This window comes from Callorhinus ursinus, unplaced genomic scaffold, assembly GCF_003265705.2.
Source record: "Callorhinus ursinus isolate GAN/ISIS: 27379988/994484 unplaced genomic scaffold, GSC_fseal_2.0 scaffold8, whole genome shotgun sequence".
Classification (NCBI taxonomy): Eukaryota; Metazoa; Chordata; class Mammalia; order Carnivora; family Otariidae; genus Callorhinus; species Callorhinus ursinus.
This window is the reverse complement of record NW_027397070.1, coordinates 40,032,275-40,051,208: the sequence shown is the minus strand read 5'-3', so window position 1 is coordinate 40,051,208 and position 18,934 is coordinate 40,032,275. Positions and strand designations below refer to the sequence as shown.

Genomic DNA, 18,934 nt, shown 5'->3' with positions numbered 1-18,934 from the left:
TGATGGCTGACTAATATTCCAATGTGTGTGTATATATACACACACACACATTTTCTTTATCCATTCATCTGTCGATGGGCATCTCAGCTCTTTCCACAGTTTGGCTATTGTGGACATTGCTGCTATAAGCACTGAGGCACAGGTGCCCCTTCGGATCACTACATTTATATCTTTGGGGTAAATACCTAGTAGTGCAATTGCTGGGTCATAGGGTAGCTCTATTTTTTACTGTTTCAGGAACCACCTGAGTGGCTATACCAGTTTGCATTCCCACCAATAGTGTAAGAGGGTTCCCCTTTCTCCACATCCTCATCAACATCTTTTGTTTCCTGACTGGTGTGAGGTGGTATCTCATTGTGGTTTTGATTTGGATTTCCCTGATGCTGAGTGATGTTGAGCATTTTTTCATGTGTCTGTTGGCCATTTGTACGTCTTCTTTGGAGAAATGTCTGTTCATGTTTTCTGCCCATTTCTTGACTGGATTTTTTTTTTGTTTTTTGGGTGTTGAGTTTGATAAGTTCTTTATAGATCTTGGATACTAGCCCTTTATTTGATAAGTCATTTGCAAATATCTTCTCCCATTCTGTAGGTTGCCTTTTAGTTTTGTCGACTGTTTCCTTTGCTGTGCAAAAGCTTTTAATCCTGATGAAGTCCCAATAGTTCATTTTTGCTTATGTTTCCCTTGCCTCAGCAAATTATTTTTTTTATTTTTTTATTGTTATGTTAATCACCATATATTATATCATTTGTTTTTGAGGTAGTGTTCCATGATTCATTGTTTGTTCATAACACCCAGTGCTCCATGCAGAATGTGCCCTCTTTAATACCCATCACCAGGCTAACCCATCCCCCCACCCTCCTCCCCTCTAGAAACCTCAGTTTGTTTTTCAGAGTCCATCGTCTCTCATGGTTCGTCTCCCCCTCTGACTTACTCCCCTTCATTCTTCCTCTCCTGCTATCTTCTTCTTTTTCTTTTTTCTTAAAATATGTTGCGTTATTTGTTTCAGAAGTACAGATCTGTGATTCAACAGTCTTGCACAATTCACAGCGCTCACCGTAGCACATACCCTCCCCAATGTCTATCACCCAGCCACCCCATCCCTCCCACCCCCAACCACTCCAGTAACACTCAGTTGTTCCTGAGATTAAGAATTCCTCATATCAGTGAGGTCATATGATACATGTCTTTCTCTGATTGACTTATTTCACTCAGCATAACACCCTCCAGTTCCATCCACGTCGTTGCAAATGGCAAGATCTCATTCCTTTTGATGGCTGCATAATATTCCATTGTGTATATATACCACATCTTCTTTATCCATTCATCTGTCGATGGACATCTTGGCTCTTTCCACAGTTTGGCTATTGTGGACATTGCTGCTATAAACATTGGGGTGCACGTACCCCTTCGGGTCCCTACATTTGTATCTTTGGGGTAAATGCCCAGTAGTGCAATTGCTGGATCGAATGGTAGCTCTAATTTCAACTGTTTGAGGAACCTCCATACTGTTTTCCAGAGTGGTTGCACCAGCTTGCATTCCCACCAATAGTGTAGGAGGGTTCCCCTTTCTTCACATCCCTTCCAACATCTGTCGTTCCCTGACTTGTTAATTTTAGCCATTTGCCTCAGCAAATTATTAAGCCTTTCTCTAAACTTCAGTTTTCTTGTTGATAAAAACTGGGATAATACTTTAAAAATAATATCTTTTAAAGCTTTTTAATTCTTTCATTCATTCACTAAATTTCTATATAGTGTTCTATGTCCTAAGTGTCATATCAGATGCTGGGACAGAATGGAGTAAAACCAGCAGACATGGTTTCTATTCTAATGCAGCTGCGATGTTTTTCAAAATCTGGACCAAATATGGAGGAGGACTGTAAAGTAAACTTGTAAACAATTTTTAAAATGAGAATGAATAGAAATATATTTCATCACACATGGTAAGGATGAATATTGTTTCATGAAACTTATTTTTGTTTATATGTGTGCATATGTACATTTATATATTGTATATGTTATACATATATATTTTAAGATTTTATTTATTTGACAGAGAGAGACACAGCGAGACAGGGAACACAAGCAGGGGGAGTGGGAGAGAGAGAAGCAGGCTTCCTGCAGAGCAGGGAGCCCGATGTGGGGCTCGATCCCAGAACCCTGGGATCATGACCTGAGCCAAAGGCAGACGCCTAACAGCTGAGTTACCCAGGCACCCCATGTTATATATGTTATATGTGTGTGTATAATATATTTAATATGTGTCTTCTTATGGGTGGGGTTAAAGCCATTGATGTAGTGGAGGAGATGGATATTAATCAAATAATCACACTAATGAATATATAACTGCAAATTATGAAAACCATTCTAAAGGAAAGGAACATAGTTTTATGAGATCATACAATGAAAGTGCCTGAAGTATACTGGAGGGTCAGGGAAAGCCACCTTGATAAAAGGATCTCTGGTTTGAATATGAAGGATGAATAAAAGGTAAGTAGGCAGAAGGGGTATGTAAGTGTGTGAGAGAGAGAGAGAAAAGAAGAGAGGGAGGGAAGGAAGGAAGGAGGGAGGGAGAAGGAGAAATATGAAGTGGAAATGCTCCATCTAAAGATCTTCATCTATGTGCAAAGGCCTCTGGTTTATATCCTCCTTATACCTTATGCCCTAGCCACTCTCAATTTCTAGAACTGTAGCTCCCTGAGAATACCAAGATGACTCATATTTCAGCTTCATAATATATGTTACTTCCATTGCTTGGAGTGTCCTTTTTTTTAATCTGTGACTTCTGATTAAAGACTTCTTAGCTTTTAAGACTCAGCTCAAGTGTCACCTTTTCTATGAAGTCATACCTGACTCCTCTTCCCTCAAGAGTCAGCTACTTTCTTTTGTTTCCCCAGTGTATTCCCTAAATAACCCTAATTATGGCTTTTTAATTATTTGCAATTATTTGCTTATTTGTCTCAGGGGAATCCATAGCACTTGCTGCATAGTAGGTATTCAATAAAATTTCAATATGTGAAGTATTAAAAATGTTCAACAAATGAATGAGTATGGCTTCTAAGAATCTATTTAGAAGGATGCATGCATACATGAACAAATAAATCATATTTCTCAACACAAAATGCTATATTTTGAATGCCTTCCATTTCCTGCTGGTCTATGTATATAGTTTTCAAATGTGAGTCAACATTGACCATTTTTAGAATGTTTAGAAAGACTGCTCTGGTTAATTTTATATAATAATTTGGATATAGAGTAGTGCCTAGCTCATCATTGATTTTCAATAAATATTTGTTAAAAGAATAAAGAAATGAATTTGGCATTTCCATAATACTTAGGTGGGGAGTTTGTAAACTGATTTGTACATATTAGTATTGTGTTTTCTAAATTTTCTTGAATAATTTCAAAAATGTGTATGCTTTATTTCTTCAGCTAGATTATGAGCTCCTTAGATATAGGGATCACTTCCTTTATTTTTTTCAAAGATTTTATTTATTTATTCATGAGAGATGGGGGGAGAGAGAGAGAGAGAGAGAAAGAGGCAGAGGGAGATACAGGCTCCCCGAGGGGAAGGGAGCCTGATACAGGACTCAATCCCAGGACCCCGGGATCACGACCTGAGCCGAAGGCAGACACTTAACCAACTGAGCCACCCAGGTGCCCCATTTATTTCTTTTTTGAAACCCTCTGCTCTTCAACCTTCTTCCTGTCTCCTGTTCCCGACACATGCAAATACACCTACACTCAAAATGCCTTATATCAATATTGTGCACAAATGCTCCAAATAAATGTCACTGAATAATGAGTGGCTGGAGATCATCTGGGGCAAGCCTGCTATAGAGTGTCAAGAAGGCCAACATCTGGAAGAGTCCTTAAATGAATCTAAGGAGGAAAGGTGCACTGACTGGAGACAGAATATGTGCTCACTTACACTATGTTCTTCACCTTGCCCTGAGAATTTCTATCTGGGAAACATGTCTCTATATCGCTAGCTAAAGAAGGCTCAGTCAAACCACATTATAGAAGGCTCTTGGTAGCAAGAGAGAAGTTGTTTTTATTATTTCCTTTATAACAGTACTTCTCAACCCTCAATGTGCATACAAATCCCCTGGAGTTCTTCTTAAAATACAGATTCTGATCCACTAGGTCGGGATAGGGTTTGAGGTTCTACATTTCCAACAAGTTGATGCTGATGGTGCTGGTTAATGACTACCCTTTTTGAGGAGCAGAGCACTCTAAGAGTGAATTGAATATAGACAAATTCAGACTTAAAGAAAACTTATAAGGAGTAAAAAATTAGTGAACAACAAAAATCCTGATTTTACATTATCACAAGGCTCACTATTTCTTAAAAAGACAGAAAAATAATGATCTATCTAACTTGCTGATATTTATTTTAAAATATCTATTAAAGAGACAGGTAAAAGAAAAGTTGCCATTTTCAAGATGAATTCTACAAGCTTGGGTGGGAAGGAGCAGAAGTGGAGGTATGTTGGCAATGAATCTAAAGCTTGGAAAGAAATAAACTAAGTAAGCCACAGCATGCAATTAGAAAAGACGGATGGATTCCAAGGATTACTGTAGAGGCTTATAACCCCCTCCCCCCACATTTAGAAAGTTCTCTTAATGAGTTTTCTTTTCTTTTTTGTAACTGTAGAATTTAATTTGAAGGAAGTGATAAAAACCAATATAAACCAAATTATATAATACAGCAAATGCATTATATAACTGATTCATAATGCTTAATGCTAGACCCTGAAGTTGCTCCCACTTCTACCTTCTTTTTTTAATGTCCAGAAAACACTTTAGTCTTCTTCACCTGTTTATTTAAAGATTGGATCATTTTTAAATGAATACCATTAGATAACTATTGTGGCAATGATCTTCCCTGATCCCTTTGCCATAGCACTATCATTTTCATTTTCCAGCCATACGGGAACTCCTTTTATGCCTCTTGAGACACTTTATAGCTATATGTATTTTCAATGATAAAGAGTTTTGACAGTTCCATGGTAGGACTGAATAAACTGAGACTATAGAGATGGCATAACTTTCAGAGGTCCTAGGAAATATCTTTGACAGAATAATCAGAGGGATTAAGAATTGATTATGGAACCAAACTAAGACTTGATAATAGGCAACAGGGTAATAGTATTTATGTATATACTGAAATTAAGATTATAGAAAGTGTTGGGTGGGGCAAGGGAAGGTGATAAGACTAGCACAGCAAGATTAATACTTGCTGCAATTATACTAAGGAATTAAATCAGGTGAGTTGTTTCGAATTTTAAATCTGTGGCTTTTTCTTATGGAAGGCAGGAAGTTAAGAGTAGGACAGGTGAGTGAGCAAGCATTTTGAATTCTTTATCATCATCTTCCAGGAAAAAAAATGCCCATTTATTGTTAGTATGGGGAAAAGAGATACTATTTCCTTAAATACAGTATTTTAAGTTTTTTGGAATTGACCAAAATGAATTAATTCAAATATCTCTCTGTTCACTTGAGTAATATTCCCACATCATAAGGCCCTCTTCTTTATCCAGAGTGACTTATAGTGGAAGGCAACAGGTTATCAAATGGGAAACCAGCTGTGGCCAGGGATTTAGGTGGAAGAAATAGAAACCCTAGAACATGGCTTTTGTGAAAGAACAAAAGCTCTAAATCAAAGAGGTGATACTGAATTGTAGTATGCACTTTAACCCACTGGAAGGAAGTACAACAAAATGTAAATAGTGGCTAAGCAGTGAGATAATGGGTAATTTTAAAATGTTCTTTTTAATTTTCTGTATTTTTCATAAGTATGTATTTTATCCAGAATGTAAAAAAGAAAAATTTAAAATTTACTTTACCCCAATGGCAAAGATTTGTCTTATATCCTTACAGAATTGTTTGTTACACATGGTTCTTAAAATAATTAGTGGCTTGTTCAGACTTTTCCCTCTTTCTAAATCATCTCTGTAAAACAAGTTCTGAAGGGATACTATGCCTTTCGAATCGAAAAGTTTTAAGAAAGCTGAATTTGGGATGTAAGGTACTTTTGCCTTTATTAACATCTACAAAAAAACTGTGAGATAATAGGCATCCATATCTCTAGGGGAAGGAGGAAATACATCGAGATGATGAGCTTAATCAGTGTGAAGGGAGAAATAACTTCAAAAATATTAATAAAAGTATTGTATTGATCTTAATTAAGTGGTAACTTGCTACTTTATTTTCTTTTATCTTTCAAATTCATTCCATCCTTGGGAGAGGTCAATTGTTAAGACTTGAGCCTGTCCCCTTCCCCAGCTGTCAGCACCCAAAATAAATCTTTCCCTTTCTCTTTTACCAAAAAAAAAAAAAAAAATCACTCCATCTTGAATGCAGTTTTAGGTTTATTAGGTTACAGGTCTTCCTATTATATCATGATTACTTGATTCCTGCCTTCTTTAAACTCTTTAAACTCTATTTTTTCTTTCTTTCTTTTTTTAAAGCCGTTCTTATTTCTTATTTGCTCATTTTTTACTGTCTTGATTTTTCAACCCACATACCTTAAAGCAAGTGATCCTCCAACTGGTTTGGAGTTTTATGCCACATGTTTCTGAAGGATACTGGCTAATGCTTAGTGATTCAGAGCAAGTTAGCAACCTCATTACACCTACAGGGTTAGCAATGCTCACAGGTGCCACTGGTTATTACTGGAAGGCCTACGGCAAAGGCAGAGGAGAAGAAAAAAAGGGAAAATAAAGGGAATGGGGAGAAAGGAATGGGAGTAAAGGAAGACAGGGGTGGAGAGAAGGTACACGAAGTAGAGAGCCACACAGCTTCAAGGATATTCTTTACCAAACACTGCCTGTGGGCGGTGTTCTAACACAGAAAAGACTGGGACCATGCATCTTTGTTCACCGATGGCTTCTGCTGACTTCATTATGATGTTGGTATATATACACAGACACAGCACACGTTCCCACTTTTGAGATTTAACCATATCCATAATGGTTATCTGTTATGTATTATGTCTGTTATATATTCTCTATCTTGGAGATAGCAACACTTCACAGGAAAGAAATAATGTGAACAAGCTGCATAATAGTCTGTTGAACGTTTTATATTGTGAGATGTTAGATGTTTTTTATTTGTGTGTGTGTGTGTGTGTGTGTGTGAAATAGCTAAAAACACCACCATTTCAAAACAAAAGAATAAATAAGATACCAGATGGTAATTTTATATAAAATTTCTTTGGCAGATTCTATGGTAGCAGAAAGGCTCTTCTAAGGCTCATGTAGGCTAATCACTCTTTTTGGCAACTAGAAAAGCTAAGAGCAATAGTTTCTTTTTATTGAGCTGCTGCTATTTCATGCAAAAATCACGCATGATTTTTGAAGATATAAGAACACCATTCTATTTGAGAATAATTCTATCTCAAATAATTTATTTTCTCACTTTCTCCTTCTTTATATTACCAAGAATGTAAAAAATAGACTTTCTTATCCCTTTGGTATTTCATTTGCTAAAGTTGTCTGTTCTACTCTGGAAGTAAGACTTCTTCTTCATTTTATAGTAATCCTATATGGCTACCAATTATAAATTCAAAACAACTGAAATTTTTTTTAATTAGTTAATTTATTTACTTTTAAAGATTTTATTTATTTATTTGATAGAGAGAGACAAAGTGGGAGAGGGAACACAAGCAGGGGGCGTGGGAGAGGGAGAAGCAGGCTTCCCGCTGAGCAGGGAGCCTGATGTGGGGCTCCATCCCAGGACCCTGGGATCATGACCTGAGCCGAAGGCAGACGCTTAACGACTGAGCCACCCAGGCGCCCCCAGAACTGAAATTTTACTTGGAGAACAAGAAACAAGAAGAGCCAATGAGACTATCAGAAGATTGAAATAATTTTCTTTCTGGACAATATTCATTATAATAAGCACTGTAGAAGGAATAAATTTGGAAGAAAAAAAATCATAAGAGCCACTGGGGATTTGTTATTCATGTTTTCAGAAATACTCTAATTTAGTGAGATCAAGCTGAATGAGATGCATCCAAGATAGTATCCCCAAGAAAGAATACACTAGTAGAAATTAATCTTTCTACCACTTTGTTTACATAGAATAGGAGAGTAACAATTCAAATAAATGTTAACCTTTTTTTTTCAGAAATGGTCTAAGGAAATGTGTTTATAATAATGATAGTGATAATAATAGTTACCATTATCAAACATTTTATAAAACAACTATTGAGTGCTTGTTTTTGGTACCAGATAATTTACTAAGGCTTTCTAGGGTCTCATTAGATCCTCACAACTTGTTGGGGTAAGTATTGTTATAATTATCATCATTTTACAGATGAGACAACTGAAGCTCAAAAAGTTTAAGTAATTTGCTCAAAGTTATAAAGATGGAACTAGTACTGGGACCCAGATCGCCCTTACTTTGCTTTTCAAAGCCCATAACCATAACCATTTGCTATAGTGCCTCCAACACAAAAAGATATTGCTAAGAAATCGTAATGGGACTTGGAGGAGATGAATGAATATATTTAATTATAAAAATGAAATTATTTTAATGGCTAGACAGAGTAAAAACAGCAACAAACAAGTTAGAGACTCCCTAAAGAACCATTAAAAAGGAACTGGCCTTCTTAACAGCTCTGATAAGCCGGGAAATGTCTTTAGACATTTCTTCAATGATATCAGCCTTGAGTTAATAACCAATAATAGTTTCTAAGTAATTCCATTGCATTTTCATTTTGGGTTCTTAGATTAGACTTTAAGCCGGCAATTGTTATTTAGTATTTGCTTTTAACCTTTATGCAATCTCAGGGAACTCCAAAGGTATGAGCTGCTGGTACCATCGGAGGTTTCAGAGCTTTGAAATACAGCTCTTCCAGGGAATTAGAGGATTCCCCTGTACTTGCTTTTTATGAAGCCCTTATTGATGTTTGAGTTTAAAACAGAAGAAAAGCCCACCCTACATGATTCCTGTGTTGGGAATCTGCTCTTCTTTTTTGGACCACATAAATATTTTCAACTAGAAAATGTGGAAAACTTCCAGACCAAGACTGTCTGCTACCTGGTATGTGTAGAGGTCAAAAGAATAAATTATGGTACAGTGTTTCTATCAATTTCTACATATTTATTTGTCAACAAACATTTTCAAGTAATGACAGTACTTTCACTGAAAAGTTTTAATCCAGATTGTTATCTGTGAATAAAATTATTTTGGTAACCAGGTAGGAAAAAAGTGTAAAACTCATTGGATGCCTAGGCTGAGCAAAATATCTGAAGAAAAATAAATACAGTGTGAGTATGATGATACTCAAAGTCCCAAAATATTTACCTCGGACAGCATAGCCATCTTTTACTGATGCTGGAAAGGGGGGAAGGTTGTCTTTTGCATATACATCTTGAGCAAGGACTCTCCCCATTCCATCTGAAAAAAGAGAAAATAAGAAAAATATCGATTTTGAGAGCAATGGGTTAAACAGGCAGTCATAAACAAGATGGATAAGTGCCTGTCTGACAAAGCTTATACATGGGCTCAGTCAGACCTCCTGATTTCTATCCCAAGGAGTTGAAGACAGAAGGAAGAGATGTATCCTTGTGTCTGAAATGAAAGATTAGATTCAGTCAATTAATAGTTATGCTTGCAGAGATTATCTGAATATGAGGAACTACACAGTCATCAAAGATGTGTTCAATTTGTTGTGTCATTAATCCTTTAACAACCCAAAGAAGACTTTCTTTAAAAAGCCAATTCTTGAACATTTTCATATTTGTTGATCTGGTAATTTCACTTCTAGAAATCTATCCTAAGAAAATAGGTAAATCTTTATGCACATGTTTAGTTGTTTACATTAGTGAGAGAAGTAAAGAAATAAAAATCAATAATATAGAAATTTAAGTAGACAAAGATCTATCCTTATGATAAAATATTATGCAGGTTAAAGTAATATTTATGAAGAATATTCATTGACCAGGAAAATTCTTATGACACATATTTAAAAAACATACAGAATTGCACATGTAGTGTATAATCTTTACTATAATAAGATAGATGTGTACATGTCAACAGAAAAAGATGAGAAGGGCATACATGAAAATATAAAGCATTTGTTATTTTAGTATATTAGAATTATGTATGATTTCCCTTTGCTATATTTTTCTGAAAATTTCCAAGTTTTTTTTTTTAACATTTTATTTATTTATTTGACACAGAGAGAGAGCACAAGTAGGCAGAGCAGCAGGCAGAGGGAGGGAGAAACAGGCTCCCCGCTGAGCAGGGAGCCCGATGCGGGGCTCAATCCCAGAACCCTGGGATCATGACTGGAGCTGAAGGCAGCCGCTTAACCGACTGAGCCACCCAGGCGCCCCTCAAGTTTTTTATAATGATCAAATGTCATTTTTATAAGAAGAAAGTTTTTTTTTTTCTTAAGAAAAGTAAAGGAATTTTAGCCTTTGATTTTGGCTTTATTAACCTAAAAAAATTAGTGATTACAAGTTAGCTGAGGGCCAGTAACCTGTCTTGTGAAATGACTATTCAAACTACTCTGGATAAAAATCATTTTCAGCTAGAGCTTAGGAATTCGAACTAGTGCCGAAAAGAATACAAGAGTCAAGACCAATTCCTTAAATCTTCTTGTTAGAATCTGTCTTTATTATTATTATTTCAAAGAGGCAAAATAATAACAAATAGGAGGTGGAGAAGGAAGAAGAGGGGAAGGAAAAAAAATCAAGCTTGTCTCCAAAGACTATAAGTAATACAGGGCTTGATTTACATGAGATGTTCATATAATTGTTTCCAGAGCTAGATAGGAGTCTTTTTGTCTGTCTGTTTTTTTTTTGTTTGTTTTTGGCTTTGTCCTTCTTGCCACCCAAAGCCTCTGTTTTCCAGATCCCAGGACCTAGAAGTAAGTACCGAGAGATTTTTAATTTTGTACTCTGATCCACAGTGACAGTGATACTCTCCTTTTAGGGAGGTGACAGCTGAATTGGAAGGGAGAACTTCTTAGCAGATTCTAGCTTCAGATATTCCTAGACGGTTGTAGCTATTCTGGAGCTATCCTGGAGCTATGGACCCCTATTTAGTAAGACCAGGGAAGTGGTGAAACCAGAATCTAGTTTGGATATACTTATACAAAATTAACTGCCAAATGAAGCTATAAGATAGTTCCTGATGGTATTTGCCCAGGATCACAATAAACCTCCTGGGGTGGCTCCTTGCCTGGAACTAATCTGGCCTGGGGTGGTTCATGAAAATGTAAACTCTACCCTAGCTTAGATCCTAAGAGAATGACTTTGCTAGGATTTTGAATAGCTCATTAATAGTAACAGTTAATAATAAAAGATAGCACAAGGATATTAGGAAGTATAAACTTCCAGGTACAAAATAACTGGTTTGCCTGGGTCTTCAGCTTACAGATGGCATACCATGAGACTGAACAGTATCCATAATCATGGGAGCCAATTCCTCACAATAAATCTCATCAGGTATATATAATCATATATATATATTCCTATTGGTTCTGTTTCTTTGGAGAACCTTAACTAATACAAATGGAACAGAATAGAAAGTTCAGAAATAAACTTTTGTGTATACAGTCAAATGACCTTCAATGGGGAAAGGACAGTCTTTTCACAAATGGTGTTGGTGTTGGGAAAACTGGATATCCACATGCAAAAGAATGAAGTTGGATCCTTACTTTACACCATATATAAAAATTAACTCAAAATGGATTAAAGAACTAAATATAAAACCTAAAACTATAACATTCTTAGAAGAAAAGATACAGGAAAACTTTATGACGTTGGATTTGGTAATGATTTTTTTTATAATGGTGATGAATAGATAAAATGTTTTCTTTATTTTTTCTGATTTTATAATGAAACATTTCTCCCAACAATGTAAGTGGGCCTCAGTTTTTTAAAAGTTTTTATTTCAATTCCAGTTAGTTAACATACAGGGTAATATTAGTTTCAGGTGTACAATATAGTGATTCAGTACTTCCATACATCACCAACGCTCATCGCAACAAGTGCACTTCTTAAACCCCTTCACCTATTTAACCCATCCCCCTACCCACCTCCCTTCTGGTAGCCATCTAGTTTGTTCTCTGTAGTTAAGAGTCTGTTTCTCAGTTTGGGTAATGATTTCTTGAGTATGACACCGAAGGCACAGGCAACTAAAGCAAACATAGACAAATGGGGCTACATCAAACTTAAAAACTTTTGTGTATCACTACTGGGTATTTACCCCCAAAATATAAAAACACTAATTCAAAGGGATACATGCACCCCTATGTTTATTGCAGCATTATTTAAATAGCCAAATTATGCAAGCATTCTGTGTCTACTGACAGATGAATGGATAAAGAAGATGTGGTGTGTATATACACAATGGAATATCATTCAGCCATAAAAAGAATGAAATCTTGCCATTTTCAACAATATGGATGGAGCTAGAGAGCATAATGGCAAAGTGAAATAAGTCAGAAAAAGACAAATACCATATGATTTCACTCATATGTGGAATTTAAGGAACAAAACAAACAAAGAGAGACACACATACCAAGAAACAGACTCTTAACTACAGAGAACAAACTGCAGGTTACCAGAGGGAAGGTGGGTGGAGGGATGGGTGAAAAAGTGATGGGGGATTAAAGAGTACACTTATCATGATGAGCATTGAGTGAATCACTATGTTGTACACTTGAAACTAATACAACACTATATGTTAATTATACTGGAATTAAATAAAAAATCTAAAAAAAAGATTATATAGGGAAAAAACTTCTGTGCATTAGGGACAAAATCAACAGAGTAAAAAGGCAATCTATGGAATGGGAGAATATAGTTGCAAATCATCTATCTGATAAACAGTTAATGTCCTGAACATATAAAGAACTCTTATAACTCAATAACAAAAAGATCAAATGACTCAATTAAAAATGGGCAAAAAATTTGAACAGATGTTTCTCCAAAAATGATATACAAATAGTCAACAACATATGAGAATCAACATCATTAATCATTAGAGAAGTGCAAATCAAAACCAGAATGAGATATCACCTCATACCCATTAGGATGGCAATTATAAAAAAAAAACAGAAAATAACAAGTGTTGAGGAGAATATGGGGAAATTGGAGCCCTTGTACACTCTTGGTAGGATTGTAAAATAGTGCAACCACCACGGAAAATCATAAGAAGTTTCCTCAAAAAATTAAAAATAGAAATACCATATGGTCCATCAATTCTACTTCTGGGTTTGTATCCAAAAGAATTGAAAGCAGCATCTCAAAGAGATATTTTCACACCCATGTTCACTGTAGCACTATTCATAATAGTCAAGTGGTGGAAGCAGCCCAAATGTTCATCAACGGATGAATGGATAAACAAAATGTGGTGTATATATTTATATACTGTCACATGATACAACATGGATGGACCTTGAAGACATTATGCTAAGTAAAATAAACCAGACACAAAAAGACAAATACTGCATAATTCCACTTACATGATGTATCTAAAGTAGTCAAATTCTTAGCAACAGAAGGTAGAATGGTGGTTACTAGGGGCTGGGATGAGGGGGAAGAGGGGAGTTGTTTAACGGGTGTAGAGTTTCACGTATCTAGTATGAAAAAGTTATGGAGATACATTTCACAGCAGTGTGAATGTACTTAATGCCATTGAATTAAACAATTAATAATGGTTAAGATGGTAAATTTTGTTAATGTGGTTTTTACTGCAATAAAAAAAGGAATGAGGTATTGATACATGCTATAACATGGATGGATCTTGAAAATATTATGCTAAGTAAAGAACCCAGTCACAAAAGACCACATATATGATCCCATTATATGAAATGTTCAGAGTAGGTAAACCTATAGTAGAATGTACATTGGTAGTTACTTAGGGCTAGATGGGGGTGACTGATGAGGATAGGAGAGGATGACATCTAGTGAGGATGGGGTTTCTTTTGAGGTGATGAAAACGTTCTAAAATTGACTGTGGTGATGGTTGTACCTATCTGTGAATTTACTAAAAACACTTGAACTATATACTTTAAGTGGGTGAATTATATAGCATATGAGTTATATCTCAATAAAGGGCAAAGATAATAGATTAAAAAATAAGAATATTTATCTCATTTCAACATATACTATATTTAGAAGAACCAAGAACAGTCATTATTTGTAGCACACATATACCATCTGGTCTTTATAGACCTTCAAATATCATGGAAAGAAAAATAAAACATTTCACCTGGAAAGAAAGAATTGCTTCACATTTAACTAAAGTTATTAATATAAATTTAATAATACATATAATTAGCCAGTTTTTTATTTTGGACTCATGCTAAATACAGGGGTTGCTATCTTTAAGGTAAATTTGTTCCCTACTGGATTAGTTCTGATTTTGGATGTGGTATCATGTTAGCAGCAGAGATTAAGTTTCTTCAAAGAAAAAAACAATCATTACCTCAAGTTTTGGTCTAAAAGCCTAGGGCAAGGGAAAGGATTGGGAGAAAAATATGCAATTGATTGAAAAATGGTCCGGGCTACCAGTTGGCAGAAGATATTAGAGAACAGAAGGAATATATGTCAGATATACCTCTCAGCTACACAAGCAACTATATCCATATCTCTCAGTAGGGTTCAGGACTAAACAGTCAATGGATAGCTCTTTCAAGCAGTTCATATTAGCCTTGATTCGATGTCTGCCCAGATGACCTATTTTGTAACTTAAAGAGTACATAGTAGTGGTGCAAATCACATGGGACATTCTTGCATACACGTACCTACATGTTAAACCATCCCTTCTCTTTGCCCATAGGTGGAGCCCAAGTATTGGTGTTGAATAAACTTTGGGCATGAGATTTTTAGAAAGAGAGGCTCAGCATTCAACTTGAATGGAACCAGGCAGCAGTAACTTCTCAACTAGATATAATAACTGTTTTAAGTTTATAATTTGGTAGAGAAAGCTGAAGCTGTGGGAGCTAAAGATCTTACTAAAAGATACAATTTCAGGGAAACATGAGCAAAATTCCCTTTTCCCAGTCTTTCTAATCCAGTGAGAGCCCCATTTATAATAAGCAAAAGACAGTTTCCCCAATATATAGTTAATATGCTTTCTAGGAACATTTGGTGGTGGGAGTTTATAGCTCTTCACAGTCTCCAGTGAGCATATTTCAGTTGTAGAAAGTTAGGCGGTATACCAAGAAGCTATGGTCCTGCTTTCAGAATCTGAGGAGGTCATGTCTATTCTGTTCTATCCTATCCCATACACAGTATTCTCTAAGTTCTGTATAATAAAGGATGTATTAAATTTGATGAAGATGATAACAATAAATGCATATTTCTAGATTCTGTGGGGATCAAAAATCTTAAACGTAGGGCTGTGTATCACTGGGGACCCTTGTCCATATATACAATTAAGTAATCTCAAGAGGTTGATAAGAAGAAAGGAATGGAAAAGACTGGTTGATGATTTACACTGTTTTGTGTAGTATGCTCACTTAGGCTGCAAGAAGACAGTGGCAGAATGCTTCATTAAAAGGTGATAGACTTTTTATGTTGTCAGCAAGATATTCATATACAAGTCAGATTCCCACATGATAGTTATTAAATTCTCTACTCTTTGGAGTGCTAGCTTTTTTATACTGGGATGACTGGCCTAAAAAATATCTTCAGAAAGAGTCTTTATAGATTCAAATGGTTGACAATGGACATATATAGAAGGAAATCAAAATAGAGAGCTATTTATTAAGTTGAGTACAATTTGTAAGCACTGAATCCAAATGTAGTTTCTAAATGGTAAAAGTAAAATATTTAATTTGTTTGGTTGGGCATTTATTCTGGGACAGATGTTACTTTTTTCTTGTGTCTAAAGTCGGATGTTAGGATACCCAAGTGGCTTTTAGATATAAGAGGGAAAAGTCACTTATCAAAATGATTTCACATTTGTAAAGATCCCTGTGTTGTTAGCTCTAAGAAGGCTTTGGAAGAAGTCAAGGGGAAACTCTGAATTCTGAGTGATCCAAGAAATTGATTCCTCGTCCTCACTTTGGGTAACCAAGATATTATCAGTTTTATGAATCAGGAGTGTAGGAATAATGTGGTAGATAGCAGAAGGCTGAAAAGAAAAGATACTATCTAAGGCTTCCTCATAGAAAACATGGATATTAGTTTGCTGTTGATTATAAATTCCTCAAAAGTTTACTTAAGTTCATTGTGACAGCATTGATACTGTACATTTAAAAACTATCATCCCTTCCAATATATGTGAGAGGCTACTGAAGACTACTTTTGACTTAACAGCTATCCATTGTATTCACCAAAACAGTTGAGAAGGCAGGCTTGATACATATACTTACTCAGGCCAAATAACTATTGGTAGGAACAATACTAGCTAGGGCCAGGGATTAAGAGGAAAGATGAATGAAACAGGCAGATTTGGATTGTTACTGCATTAAAACAAAAAACCCCTTAAAATGAAGCACAGCATATTTAAAGAAAACTTCATGATTATTTAACAGACACTAAATATTTAACATGGTGGATGCCCTCAAGCCTATCCTAATACAATTTATTCTCCACATCTTAGACAACATTATAGTTCTCATTTATGCATTACAGTCTTCGTTTATATGAAAGTTTCAGATGTATAAACTGAAAAAGAGTGAATGATTGAGAGGTGAATATCCCTTTGATGAAAACAGGTATATTAATTACTCTCTAGTTACTCCATAAATCATGGTTATGGAATAGTACAATAAAAATCCCTATGCTTTTAAAATAGATAGCTTGTTCAAAGTGGCATTATGTTGTGTATTTGTATTTTTCCATCTAGGGATGCTCATTATCTGAAAGTGTGATGAGTAAGGGCAAGCATTACATTATGGTTCTTATGTCATAAAATAAAAATAAGCTTTGTGCAAAGTTACAGAATTTGGAATAAATGGATGTGTTATGATTACCAGAAATTACTGTCATGATTTAGCAATATAAAAATATGCAATGCAATTGGTAATAAACTAATTCTTAAGTTGTGTTGTGGTTTCATGATGTCTATTTTATTATTGATTACCATAACCTGCATCTGTGTTACATATATTCATTTCTATATATAATATATTAAGCTTTAAAAATAATAACAGTGTCACTCTAGAAAATATTTAACTTGACTAAAATGAAAAATTTTTTAGGGGAAGTATTTTTAAAAAATATCTAAAATGTTCCTGAGGTCATAGAAAATATTTCAATTGAGATTAAGTGCTCACTTCTTTTAGTACTTAATGATGGACACTTTGCCACACCCAGGTCAAATAAATAGGGTGTCACTGACAAGTGGGTAACATTTAAGTCCAAGGGGTCAGGATTTGGTACAAATAAACAAAATGTTCTTTCTATTGTTTGAACAATTTAAACTTTTCTTTATTGGTAATTTCTTAATCACTATCCTATAAAATGTCAAAAGCTCCACAGGAAAAAAAAGTTTTTTTAATCTAATTTCCATAATTTTGAACTACATATCCTAGTATCCTAAAAATAATTAACTTTTTCAACATTGGTTTTATATTAGTATATTACAATGGTTATTAAAAGGGAAGAGGTAATATGCAAGAAGTATTTTATAAAAAGAAAAAAATACATGTTAAAATCAAGCTCCTCCTTAATGCCCATCACCCAGTTACCCCATCCCCCACCGCCCTGCCTTCTGCAACCCTCAATTTGTTATATACAATTAATGAATCATTGAACACTACCTCAAAAACTAATGATGTACTATATGTTGGCTAATTGAACTTAACAAAAAAAATAAAAATAAAATCAAGCTCCTACATGTAATGCAAGAATAAGTAACAAAAGTGTCAACTGTGATACTGACTCGAAAAATTACTGGTGGTTTATTTCCATATGGCTAAAATCAAAGTAAGGAAATTAGTAAGGCATTATAGTTTCAAGGATGCAATAGTATCACCGAATTAATCACTCAATGTTGTTTCCAAATGATAAACAAAATGTTAACAGATGACTTTTTTTCTTCTGGCAAGTTAACCAAGAATATCAGGATTCTGTAGGAAAGGAGTTTCTAGACACAGAAATACAAGATTTTTAACCATTTAAATAAATTATGTTTTCAGAAAAACTGAATTAAAGTTTTAAAATTGCAACTCTATTTCTTTCTTACATACATTCAGATACATTACAAAAAGCATTGTTGATTACAAGAGAATCCTTGTGTTGCTGACACTCTTCCTATGCTTTTGTCTCACAATTAAATGAGACTATTTGGTTTTCCCTGGCGTATAGCCCATGCTGCTTGGGGTAAGCTAACAGCCTGCCAGGAGAAAAGTCTTTACTTGACAAAACAGTCAAAAAGGTAACTTCTGGTGGAAGGAGCAAGATGGCAGAGGAGTAGGAGACTTAAGTTTTGCTGGTCCCAGGAATTCAGCTAGATAGTTATCAAATCATTCAGAACGCATACAAACTCAACAGGATATTGAAGAAAAGAATAGCAGCAATTCTATGAACAGAAAAGTGACAACTTTCTAGAAGGTAGGATGTGAGGAGAAGTGAATCTGAGGTGATATTTGGGAAGATAGACCGCGGCGGGGAGAGAGCCTCCGTTAGCTGGCTACCGGCAAGTGATAGAGCAGCAGAGCACAAAATCGGAACTTTAAGAAGTCTGCTCTGCTGAGGGACATAGCTCCAGTGGCTGTGTTTGTGTGTGTGTGTGTGTGTGTGTGTGTGTGTGTGTGTGTGTGTGTAACCCTTGCTGGGACAGTGTGGTCTCAGGACCCTCGGGGTCACAGAAAGATGGGGGTGACTGAGTGTGGCAGAGCTCCCAGGTATCAGAGTGGGGAAGCCGGCTGCAAAGACGGAGCCAAGGAGTGGGCTCTCAGCTCGGGGTTGCCATAAACTGTGATCTGCGGCATAGTTGGGCCACTGCTCTTCCAGC

The 18,934-nt window shown here is 35.6% G+C and overlaps 1 protein-coding gene across 11 annotated transcripts in view; it reads right to left on the bottom strand.

The window, feature by feature from the left end:
* GPHN (gephyrin) overlaps window positions 1-18,934 on the bottom strand; it is a 633,555-nt gene that overhangs the window by 85,049 nt on the left and 529,572 nt on the right. For all 11 annotated transcript variants that reach the window (XM_073895379.1, XM_073895381.1, XM_025869865.2 and 8 more), the window contains one exon: window positions 9,314-9,406. In XM_073895379.1, coding sequence (XP_073751480.1) covers window positions 9,314-9,406 — 93 coding nt within the window. The remainder of the gene's footprint in view (window positions 1-9,313; window positions 9,407-18,934) is intronic.